This window comes from Cyprinus carpio, chromosome A13, assembly GCF_018340385.1.
Source record: "Cyprinus carpio isolate SPL01 chromosome A13, ASM1834038v1, whole genome shotgun sequence".
In the NCBI taxonomy this organism is placed as follows: Eukaryota; Metazoa; Chordata; class Actinopteri; order Cypriniformes; family Cyprinidae; genus Cyprinus; species Cyprinus carpio.
This window is the reverse complement of record NC_056584.1, coordinates 21434016-21447013: the sequence shown is the minus strand read 5'-3', so window position 1 is coordinate 21447013 and position 12998 is coordinate 21434016. Positions and strand designations below refer to the sequence as shown.

Sequence of the window (12998 nt, the reverse complement as noted above, 5' to 3'; positions counted from 1 at the left end):
TCGATTTTCCATTTCACGCGGAGGTGTATTACGGCGTTAAGAAAGACAACACGTTCTATGCAAATGAAACATTCCTCAAATTATTCAAGTAACATTTATTTTAACATAGTTTAAGTATCCGTAAAATATAGACTATTAATTAAATTATCAAATTGTCAGTAATATGTTCACACAATATGTTGTGACGGTAGACGAACCGGGTATCCCTCGCTAATCATCCACCCTCCTTATCCCGTTGTGCCACTTGTGCCACTTCTTGACATGGGTTTAACGACTTCTAAAAATTATGTAATACACTTTTATATTAATGATAAGGTACTTTACAATCAGAATTCCCCGGTTGTAATCCCCGGCATGGCGCAGAAGGGCGTTGGTGACAATGTGGACGCACCTCCACACCGAGGTCTTGCTTAGGCCGTAGCCCTCTCCCACGACCTCGATGAAGCTCCCTGTAGCAAAAAACCTTAGCGCTGCAAGCAGCTGGAGTTCAGGGCTTAAAGCAAAATTCCGCTGCATTAGCCTGGCAAGTGCAGGTCTGAGAAGGTCCAGCCGCTCCATAATGAGTTGTCTTGGGAGGCAAATTTTTTTTAATATAGCCACGTCAGGCAAAATGTCAAAATGGCTTAAGTTTTGCCGAATAAAAAGACTAGCGTCTTGAGCTCAAACAACGCTAAGAGAGAGCTTACGAATGGTCCAGACCAACCTTATGAAAGTGTGACTTACAGAAGATATACTTAGCGTACGAACGTATCGGGAATTGTGCCATAACGTTAAGAGAGAGGTTAAGGAATAGGTTAAGAACTACTTAGCGATAAGAACATTTTGGGGAACCGGGCCCATAACAATGTCTGAAACTTTGTATTATGAGCACTTCCTGTGATGAATCACTTGTTGTATTCCTCAATTGTAAGTCGCTTTGGATAAAAGCGTCTGCTAAATGAATAAATGTAAATGAATCGTTATAAAATGTGGTGTTGTTTATATATAATGTATATGTCATTATTTACAGAAGTAAAGCCTCAGCAGGGTTCAGTAAATGGAGATCTTAAAAGTTATAGCATATGTTTTAATAGTGCATTAAACACTTTTTTTTTTTTTTCAAAAGAGGAAAAAACAACAGGAAACAAAATGCCTTATTAAAGTGTGAATATATGCTACAAAACCACTGAACTGGCCAAGTCCTCACCGATTAGACAGGTGACAGCATATTTGAAACAGAGTCAGCTTGTCAGTCATTTTGTCCAATGATAGCAGCAGCCAAAGTCATGATTAACAGACACACTTTAGATCTTTTGCTGTCAATCAGACATATCCCTGTCTGTCAGTTTTCCTAAAAACACTCCATGCAGATATGGCACTATTTTGTTTGGCAGACATCTGTGTCACAGCCAGGGATTTTAAAAGGAAGATTTGGCTAATAATGTTATTTTTGTGCATTTCCAGTTTCCAGTGTAGCTGTGTCCCCGGATATTTTGGAACGCTTTGCAACCTGGACATAAACGAATGTGAAGATTCCCCCTGCCTCCATGATTCTGTGTGCATCAACAAACCTGGGGGATTCATATGTGTCTGCCATAGTGGCTTCTCAGGTACGTCCCCCTCGGCCAGAGCCCCAGACACAAAATCAATGAGAGAAACCAGGGCTTATCGTGTCTACAAGGGCTGCGTTCCCCCAGCCTGACAGATTCTCAGTGGAAAGAACACACAAATAGCTCAGCACATTAACCACTTTAATTAGATCCCACACTCTCACCAATATCTACACACACACACAGATTCACCTTGAGTTAACTAAACACCTCCCCCTCATCCTCTGCATTTTAATCAAGTACTTCCTCGGCTCCTCCGTCCTTTTTTTCATCTGCTATTTTCCTCTTTCCCTGGGGTGATCTCATCCTTATTCGTGGACATTTATTAATTTTATGTTTGGATAGGCACTGAATTGTACAATGTCAACATCTTGAAAGCATCTCAAATGTAAACACTTAGTTAACATACAATCTTTACGAATCTTCTGAAAACTGGTCTGAATTGAACTTGACAGGTAAGTTTAGTACTCAGAAACAAACCTATACCCTGGCTGTTGTTTATTAGTAGTAAATGATGGAAGATTAAAAAGGATAAAGATTAAAAAGGGATAAAGATTAAAAATGCCAAATTTACTTATGAATGAAATCCAGAAGGGATTAAAAATGTACAGTGTGCTCTAGATCTTTACTGTGAAAAGTGGTAAACTGAAATTGTTACCTTAAGGAGCTATTTCTTCCTGATCTATCCCATAAACTTATATTTGTTTGTATAGCCTTATGTATTTAGTTTGATTCAGTGATTTTAAATACAATTTTGGCCTTAATAATGCTACTTTTTTCTTGATTAAAATAATTTAATTTAGATGTTAGGCCATTTATTTATTTATTTATTTTAGGTAATTTGTTTTTCAGTAAATGTGTTCATTTGATCAACATACACAACCATTCAAATGTTTGAGGTCAGTAAGTGTTTCTAATTAAGAAATTAACACTTTCTTGTATATTTAGCAAGAATGCATTAAGCGACCAAATAAGCATATTAGAATAATTTCTGAAGGATCAAGTGGCGCTGAAGACTGGAATAATGATGCTGAAAATTCAGCTTTACATTACAGGAATAAACCATATTTTAAAATGCATTAAAATAGAAAGTTTGTTTCAGTTTGCATCAACATTTCAAAATATTCCTGTTTATACTGTATTTTTAATCAAATAAATGCAGCCTTGATGGAAAAAAAAAAACAGACTTTAAATGTTTGAATGGTATTATAAAAGCTCATCAAGTATTACATTACTCTTTAATTGTTTTCCTTTTTTTTTAAAAAAAAATCAACCTATTGTTAAAGATTAAACATTTGCACCTTTGTTCATACTGTACATACAATACACTTTAGATACGTCAATACATTGACATTGTGCATGCCAGTATCTATTGTATCTAAACGCATGTGTGCTAGAACCTTAGTTTATGTACAAACCCCTACGAATACCAAGGCCATTACTCTGCTAGCCCACTTATCAATGCTGTTTTAAAAATAAGTTAAATCTCAATCGCCATCAGCCGGCTTGAAGATTAATTTCATTTGTCTTTTGTACTGTATCATCAATTTATCCTCATCCTGCTGAGGGGAAAGAAAGAAATCTCAGAGGCATGGAAACTCCTGGGAGAGCTCAGCCTGACACACAGGCCCTAATTCCCACAGAAACCTCTTTTATTATCAGGCCCCACTCTGCCTTGCACCAGTCATTACTTTCCTCTCAGCTCTGAGCTCATCTGAGGAATCGGACGCGTCCCCTGAGAGCTCAGGCTGGAGGATATATTCTGGATTGGTTCAACCAACTGGGGCTCAGAAGAAATATTTGCCCTAATAAGACATGTAATGGCATCGCAACTTCTCGAGAAGGCGGAATCAAAGATACAAAAGGCAATATGCAGCAGCCTGCCATCCGACGTGTCTCTGTGGCTGATCTGCAGCAAAATGATTTTTAAATTGAAATGGTGTGATGCTCAGGCACACCACATTATGTGCCTCGTTCGGTGAAATTACTTTATTTGTGATTGTGCGTGGATCTAGTAAACATCTCCTTCATTGAGATCAGCGGCTTTGCATGAAAAAAGGCAGAGAAAGTTGATACAATGTCTTGTCTGTTATGTTATTTGATGATGTAGCATCTAAAGCTAGGAAACCTGCATGATAACTGTTTGTTCATACCACTTTAATCAAATAAATAATCAGGATTAAATATTGATGAATCATTAAAAATGTTTATTATAGCAATTCATTTAAATCTGTGCCCGCCAAATACGCTTAAATGAAATTGTGGATCAGAGACCTTTCAGTTAGCCTACTTTGGTCTATTAGTAACAGCATCCTGTCATAATGAACAGATTTACACTTACTTTTGTTTTTCATGCTGCTAAGGTGTATTGCATTTTAGATAAAAATATAAAAAGTATATAAAAATGATGGCATGTAGTTGCCCGATATAGAGGACTGTGATTGTCATATTAATACATTTTTCATTGAACACTTCAATAAATCTGTCAAAATATCTTTCAATAAATAAATAAATTAAATAACATCTAAAATTGTTATTTAATTATGTTATTGTTTGTTTTTAATGTTATTATTAATGACAGTTGTTTTTTTAATAAAAATGTCAAGTAGGTCTAAATTAAATATGGAAAAAGTTATTCAATGTTTTGTTTAATTTCTAAATGTTTGGAACATTTTATGATTTATTTATTTGACACATTAATTGAAAGATGTATTTTTTAAATTGTAAAACAAGTATTTTAAGTTAAATTATGTTGATTTGAAATTTATACAAATGTAAAATATCAAGGGAAATATTAAGCAGTCATGAATTTTGATAATTGTTCAGCCTGTTCTTGCTCTCTGGAGATTTCAAACTCCTTTTCTCCTGTTTTATCTTGTGTGTAGTGTTTATTTCTCTTTTTCAGACATTTTTTCTTCTCTGGCTTTCTTTACATTGCTCTAGTTCTCCCCTTTTTTGGTCTTTTGGATAGAAAACCTGGGAACTCGCTGTGGGTTTAAGAAGTTCCTGCAGAGAGGAGTAATTGAGGAGTGGAAGAGAAGATTATATTTTTTTTTCTCCTCTCAGATGAGTACAGTGAGCACCCTTAAGAAAGCCAACATTAGGATTAACCCAAAAGCTTTATAATCTCTCTCCTGCTTGGCTTCTCATATTCTACAAAGTCTGATAGGACAGCGCATTATTTGTCAGATCAGACAAGGAAATGCCGATTAAGAGGATTTTGTATAATCTCATTAGGAGCGCTGACAGTGTAAATGTATTGTCTATGAAGCGAGGCTGATGTGCACTTCCTTGCAATCTACAGTCCTGATAGTGTCGTACGAGCAGCGAGATACAAAGTACTTGATTGATGGCTGACTACAAACAGCATGTCGTGACTGAATATCAAAAACTGTGTTTTGGGGTTAATAAGATTTATATAGTTAAGTCATGCACAGTCGATACACTGACACTTTGTTATGTTTGCAGATGACTATCCGCAGGGAAATAATTTCATTACAGATTAACCAGGAGGTCAATATGAAGGGAATTAACAATGGTCCGTGAATGAGCAATGGGAAAAAAAAAAACACTTTAATTAGATGTTAATGATCTGCTTCATTGTTATGTTTCAGTTTCTTTCCATGTTGCCTTCAATACACACCAAAACACTTCAACGTGAAGAACAGCGCTAAGTAAGAAAGGTTGAAAACTTCTTTAGTGGGATATACCATGGGTAGATTCTCCGTGGCTGTGTATTGAGCAGTGAGCAATTGAAATAAAGTTTTAATTTATTGTCAGTGCGTGACCTGAACTGCGGCTGATGGTGTCGCTTTCGCCCGAAGTGACTGAATTATTTGTGTAGTCAAGAGTGAATTAAGTTTACATTCCTGTAATATCAGCATATGATTCATAATGTTAAAAGATCGCTTTTGCTCTTTATTTAGATGTCTCAGGGCTTTTGGAAATGGTTACATTTGTTTGTGTAGTTACAGAGAGGAAGAATAATGGCTGTCTTGTCTTTAGTATCGCAGCTCTTTGGCTCTCGTTTTTATCTCTGTCATTTGTCAACCTGTCCCTGGGTGTCTACGGAGTCTTACTTGCCTCTGGATTTTACTAGCTCTTCTTAGCTTATTGAATTTACAGCTTTTTTTCCAGGTAAATTATGACCTATTAGGGTGTTTGTCACTGAACCTTTTTGTACTGGATTTTACGTTTAATCCAGGCTAGAGAATATTGCACACTGTTACCCAGTTATATACAAAAATGCAACTACACATTAAGAAATACACAAATCAGAAATATCCTGCAAATTGCCTGAAATGACAACTATTGGTGCTAAAACACTCCAATTTGTAGAACTATTTGAGACAAAATTAAATAAAAAATGACACAATAAAAAAAAAATTTAAATTTGGTCTTTTTCGCACAGAACTATGACTTCAAAAGAAATGGAAAATAGCTCATGCACTGTTTGAAACAGTTTGAAACATAAGTAGACGATCAAATATGTTTTTATTTTGCTAGAATACAAAAATACATTTTTTATGCTTATACACATTTTTAATGTTTTCTATAGTTAGACTAGTGAAACACAATGCTACCTATGTCAAGGTCCTTGTATGCGAGGAACCTTTATGCATTTTTTCACCTTGATATCAGGCATGGCGTATAATAAATCCATCACCTTGATTTCCAAGAATTTCTAAATACTAATGTATTTATATGGCATTGATTTTGTTCTCCCCAAAGGTAAATGGTGCGAGCTGAACGTTGATGAGTGCAAATCTAATCCATGCCGAAACAACGGGAAGTGCATTGATGGTCTTGATGGTTACCAGTGTGTGTGCTCCAGAGGATTCATGGGCTATCACTGTGAGAGAAACATTGATGAGTGCTCATCCAACCCCTGTGTTCATGGGAGGTACATTAACCTTGCTGAGCCGTAATGATGTGTATTTCAAGCTCTGTGATTGAGAGCTTTGTAAATGGCCATCACATCCATTCTGAAAGAGACGGTATCTGTGAGTCTTTTAAAAAACGAAATGTGCTCGCAATCCTTCTTGCCAACTCACTCTCAATTAACTGTTTGGCAGTCTGGTACTCAGTAAACACAACATAATTAGACATTACCAGCTGTTTCTTGCACTTTGAGCATCTAACCAAGTTACAGTAATAATTAGATTTTACATAAAGTGCTAATGCCTTAAATAGTAACAGTTTGGGTAGGACAGATTTTTCCCTCAGGAACTGTACTTGGGAAACATCTCAGCTTTGTTATTTTGAAGTGTTTATATGTTGAAGACTGCATGATGTCATGGTAATAATAAGGAATATAAAAGGACTCAACAATAAGAATTTTTTTTTCTACTGTCCTGGTAGTTCAGATTTGTACTTAGCAATGATAGATAGATAGATAGATAGATAGATAGATAGATAGATAGATAGATAGATAGATAGATAGACAGATGATTGATAGATAGATAGATAGACAGACAGACAGACAGACAGACAGACAGACAGACAGACAGACAGATGTATGTGATCAATAAATGTCTGTGCTGGCTTATCAAAACTCTGGCCCTGGACCATCTTTATTGTTGAGCCCTGTAAAATCTAGAAATTAAAGGGGACATAGTTCATGCAGATAAATATTCACTGGTTTATAAATAGATGCATCTTTAAATTTTATAATGCCATTTTACTGCTTATGAGTTTTTAGGGTGGATAAAAGATACATGTTGTAACTCAACATTAGCTGTTAAACTGGGAAATGAGCTGTTTAATCACAACCTAGTAAATGTTGCACTTGCACATTAATTAACCATCAGTGTGACTTTATCAAGACAGCAGGAGTGTGAGAATTGCAGTGGCATGTACAACATGACTTTCTAACATTTATAATATGAACTGACTATATATTATTTACAAGACCCTCACTTATGAAAATCATTTATACAAGATTGTTGCTTTATTAGTCCTGCTGTTCTGGTGTGTTTTTATACTGTATTTTAAAACCTCTGTCAGAAATCCATGTGCAGGTAAATGTGGTTGAGGTTGCAGCTTTATCAACATGTAAAATCATCTCTCATAAATCATAAATAATGAATGCAGAATTTGCACGTCAGGGCACATAAACAATCTCTTTTGTCATTGCAGTTGCCTGGATGAAACTGATGCATACAGCTGTCAGTGCGAGGTTGGATGGACTGGTCACAGATGTGAGATCAACATTAATGTAAGCATGTTCTTTTTGAGCTTCTCAGGTTGTCAGTGCATCTTGTAGAGTAAGTTATTAGAGCATGGAAAGCATTGGAAAGTTGTAGAAATGCTATCGTGTTTTTTCTTTTTTTTCCTTTTTTTTTTTTTTTTGCTAATGGAGCAAATGGTAACACAAAAAAAATATAGATATTTGTTGTAGTTTCCATTCACCACTATAGATGTTTACTCATCTATGATGTCTTACACTTCTGTGAACCTTTAAAATGTGAAAACGGTCCATTATGTAACCAACGTGATGATGCCAATTGAATTGCCACTGGCCTTATTGCATGTATTTGCACAGTGAATTTTGATTGCTGTTTTTATTGCATCTTTGATTTACATTTATGCATTTAGCAGATGCTTTTATCCAAAGCAACTTACAGTGCATTCAGGCTATATTTTTTTTTTTTTTAACCTAACATGTGTTCCCTGAGAATCGAACCCACAACCTTTTGCACTGCTAACGCAATGCTCTACCACTGAGCCACAGGAACACCTGTGTATTTAACTATTGCCGCCTTACAATGCAAAGTCAGTGTCTCATATGTAGATTCTCATTCACAGTGGACAACAACGTGAGTGTCATAATAATGAAAAAAACCTAAAAGCTTACACACTACACTCTCTTTGCCTTGCCAGCACTGCTATTTCCTTTAGGAAATGTAAATCTACTTGAAAATCTTCAACTGAAATTTATTTAGCATATGAAATCCAATAAACAGAATGCAGGTATGCAGAAATACAAACTGTTTTGAGACCATAAAACACGGTGCATTCATTTAGGAATGAATATGCTGACAAAATGAATATGCACATTATGTCAGATAGAGAAGGCCGTGTCTGTCCAAAGAGTCCCCAGGCTGTAATAAAATCAAAGTTTAAGAGTGACAATGAGTCTCTGAGACATGACCGCTATATTTCATGGTGGAGACAGGGAACTATCATGTAAAGCTGTTAGGACAGACAACAGCATCACACAAGCACAAACCGGAGTCTGTGAACAAGAGCTCTGACACATACTTTCCATTGGTAAGAGCTGAGTATCACTAGACCCGCTATTGACAGGATTTCCAACTATTTGACGTCCAGCACTGCCACAAGTGACTGTCAGTGCCTTTTTCCGTAAAAATGGGTTGACTTGTGTAAAATTTCAGTAACGATAACAGTCAAATGGAGTGGATAGGTTGTGCTGCCATTGGTGGTGTGTGCAGGCATAAACCCAGCTGGAGGTCCTTGTCAAATCAAGTTGAATTATTGTAATTTCTCTGTATGATAGAAGTGGAACAAAAAACAGTGTCTGTTGAGCCACACTGCAGAACATATCATAGGTCTATACAAAATCAACTTTTAACACAATGATGGTAAATATATTTAAAGGGATAGTTCACCCAAAAATGAAAATTCTGTCATCATTTATTTACCCACAAGTTGGAATGTCAAATTTTACAAGAAGTCAAAATTTACAAGAATTAAGTCGTAGCAATTACAAGATTAAAGTTATAATATTAAAGAGTGTGAAAACACATTATTGTAAGACATATTGTTTATATTTCGCTATAGAACTGACAGAATTTGAAAGCCGAGATTTTGTTTCATATTTAAATTACCAAAACGCAAAGGTTAGTGCTATTATTGGGTGGCTTGCACAATACAAATAATGAATGGATTTGAAGACATGAAAGATTATTTCAATGCATACTGTCCATGCGAGTATATGACACATGGTGTGATTTCTGCTAATAATCCCACATATATTCAAATTAGTTGCCAGGCCACTGGATTTTCTCCAGCTGCTCCCAATCATGTGCAATATACGCTATAATCTCAAAATATTATAAATTTAATCTTGTAATTGCTGCGATTTAATTCTGAATAAATTTTGACTTTATTCTCAAAATATTTTGACTTTGTACTCGCAATTTGGACTTTATTCTCAAAATATTATGAATTTAATCTCGTAATCTTAGATTTAAAAAAATAATAATTTAACATGGCACTAAAAAGCCATCGTAATCAACTGTTTGGGTACACACATTTTTCAAAATATCATTTGTATTCAGCAGAAGAAAGAAATTTACACAGGTTTGAAACAACTTAAATAAATGATGACTGTTTCCATTTTTGGATGAACTATCCCTTTAATACAATACTATGACAAATTAGAATAAAGACATTGTGCTTAAAGATTCTATATACTACTAAGTGAATTATGGAAATGCAGTATTGCAGTGAGGTAGGCATTTTGTTGTGAAAGTAGAAATCTAACCCCAACCCAACAAGTAAGTGTCTGTATGTTCAATCATTTGACAAACCTTAATAATACAAAGTTCTGCTCATAAGTTCGCATAACTTTGGTTGTTGATAGATTTTTTGTCTTTGAGTGGTGTGGCCTGGTGGTTGTAATGCCAAGGCTGGTAATTGGTTAAATTTTCAAACTGGTTCATCAGAAAAGATGCTGGTGTAGTGTGAATCCAATCCATAAACCATCACCATTGTGCCCTTAAGCAAAGGCACTTATTCCCAGGTTGCAGTAGGGGGGTTGTTCAAGTTCATAGCAGTGTTCCAAGGGGACATCTAAAAGTCACCGAATCAAGTTTATCTGAACCTGCGTGGCGATAAATAAAGATTCTATATCTTTACTGCTTGTGCTCTGCTCTGCCTTATAAAAAGCAAAACATAGTAACATAAGTTTTTGAATTACTTGATTTCAGTTTTCACACTGTTTTCTCTGAATTGAAGCATTGTTGCGCTAAACCGTAGCAGGAAAAGCCAGATTTCAATAACTCAATTTTGAGTTATCTTGTTGTAGTAGTATGACAAAACATATTAGTCCAATATCCAGTTGTAGATGAGTGCTTTTCATAGTCAGTGCAAGATTTTGTAGAAGGAATTAAAAAATATGACAAAATGGGGCAATGAGAAAGTTTTATGGTATGAGTTTACTGTCAGACATGCAGAAATGATTAAACTCTCTGAATTGAAGATCACCTAATAATCTCTCCCTAGTTGTGGCTCTTACAACAATGAAGGCGAATTGGTTAGAAATGAGACTACTTAGAAAACAAAAAGCACTTCATAAGAGACTGAGAAAAACAGTAAGCTTCATTCTACCTGATCTCCTGAAATATAATATCTGGCCTAGCTTCATATTCTAAACTTCCAATGACAACAAAGATGATAGGATGGAAAGGTCAGACATATTGTCGGGTAATGTTAGACTTTTATGATGCTTAAAAAGGGAAATGGAGCACCATAATCTCCTGAGAAGAGAGAGATTTCAAGAACTGAAAGGCGAAAAACTGAAATTTGATGCACAGTAATCATGTTATTATATTATGAAATTCGATCAATGCTATGGCAAGTTTGTTTGCTTTTTGAGAATAGATTGTATACTGTATGTATTTTATGTGTAAAGTTATTACATTGTCCATATTATGATGCTCATAATTCCCACAATAGGAATTTAAATACTTCAGTTTAGTAAATCTTGGATATTGTACATATGTACTGTATATATTCCTGCATGGTTTAGATGGGGGGGATTATTCTTCTGAATAACAACCACAGGATCATCTAAACACGTGTCTGATTAAAATGCTTCTATCCCTAATTGATTTAATACCTAGCACAGCCTTAAATGTACCCCTGAGACGAAACACTTGGCTGCTTGGAGGACTTCAGAGGCTTGTTTAGAATAAATCATTAGCTGCTGTTTGCTCCGGTAATGACTATAGGACGAGATCTGTTTGTATACTCACTTACAGAATCAACTCGACTAATGTACCATATATCCTTTTTATATGAACATCTTTAAATCACAGAAATGTAATTAAATTTAGCTGTGTGCATGCAGTAAAATCCGTATTAGTGCCCTAGGAAAATGGTACAATCAAGCAATAAACAAGTGATTCAGTAAAAATTTATAGTAAACATTTGCCTAGCAGTCCTTGAAATTTACTCTTATTATTGGCTGTGTGTAAAGAAATCATTAGTATGCATGGGGTATTGGTTAATTTTGATACTAAATCTGACGTCCATTAAGAATGAAAAAAAAAAAACGATTTAAAATTATTTCAAAGTGTTTTGATGATCTCACATATTGTGATATACATTATATATATTCACTATGCAATATTATGGTTTCATGACCTAGATATTAATATAATTGAATTTTGCAAGGTTAATTGCAAATTTACCTAATTTCTACTTTTTATGTTAGGAGTGTGAGACTCATTCTTGTCTTAATGGAGGCTCCTGTGTGGATCTTCTGGACAAATACGCCTGCATATGTGCAGAAGGTTTCACTGGGAAGAACTGTGAGATTGACCAGAATGTGTGTCTGCAGACATCTCATAATTTCTCCCTGTGTTTCAATGGAGGGACATGTGTGGATGGACCAGGGGCCAATTTCACATGCAGGTAAAAACAAGACTCTAGATGGAACTTTAGGTGTTTATGTGTATGATGTTTAACAATTTTGTTCCAGTTGTCATCCTAATTTCTTGGGCCTTGTGAACAGCATTTCCTATCCAGGGCTGTATTGAGAAAGCAACTTGATCGTAGAGACTATTGGTGCCAATGGTTTCTTTGATTTACATATGCTTACAATGCTTTTGGGAAACACAAATGAAGGCCTTAAAAGTCTTAAATCAGAGCAGAAAGTATTAAATTCATTAATTCATGGCATTAAATATTGCATGCACTGCAAAAAAAAAAAAATAATAATAATAATAATGACTATCTCAGTATTTTTGTTTTTGGGGTTTTGTTTTGGTTCTTTCTAAAGGTCTGCCAGAGTGGATGATTATGCAGCAGCTGCTACAACATTATCATTGAACTAAAGGGCTAAAATTGGTTGTGGTGCACATTGTGTATAAAAGGGCCCATCCAACACATAACATATCTCATTATCTCTTCCTCCTAAGACAATATTCTAATGTGAATAACCCCCCTGTCTTGAGTCTTCTGATTAGCCCGGGCGATAAAGCTATTTGCAATTCTCACCGTGTCAGGTGGACAGATGCATGGACAGAAAGACAGCTGTGGAATGAGAAAGCATTGTTTGTCCAAATGAGGCCTCATTGGATTGATTTTCTCAAATGGAAAACAAACGCCCCCATCCCACTTTGTGTTTACCCTCATTTGAAATCACTTGCAGACTAATGA

General features: G+C 35.5%; 1 protein-coding gene across 1 annotated transcript in view; it reads left to right on the top strand.

The window, feature by feature from the left end:
- Positions 1–12998, top strand: part of LOC109101270 (protein eyes shut homolog) — a 194177-nt gene that overhangs the window by 93799 nt on the left and 87380 nt on the right. The window contains 4 exon segments of the mRNA XM_042769360.1: positions 1444–1589; positions 6321–6492; positions 7728–7806; positions 12052–12251. Of these exon segments, the coding sequence (XP_042625294.1) occupies positions 1444–1589; positions 6321–6492; positions 7728–7806; positions 12052–12251 (597 nt within the window).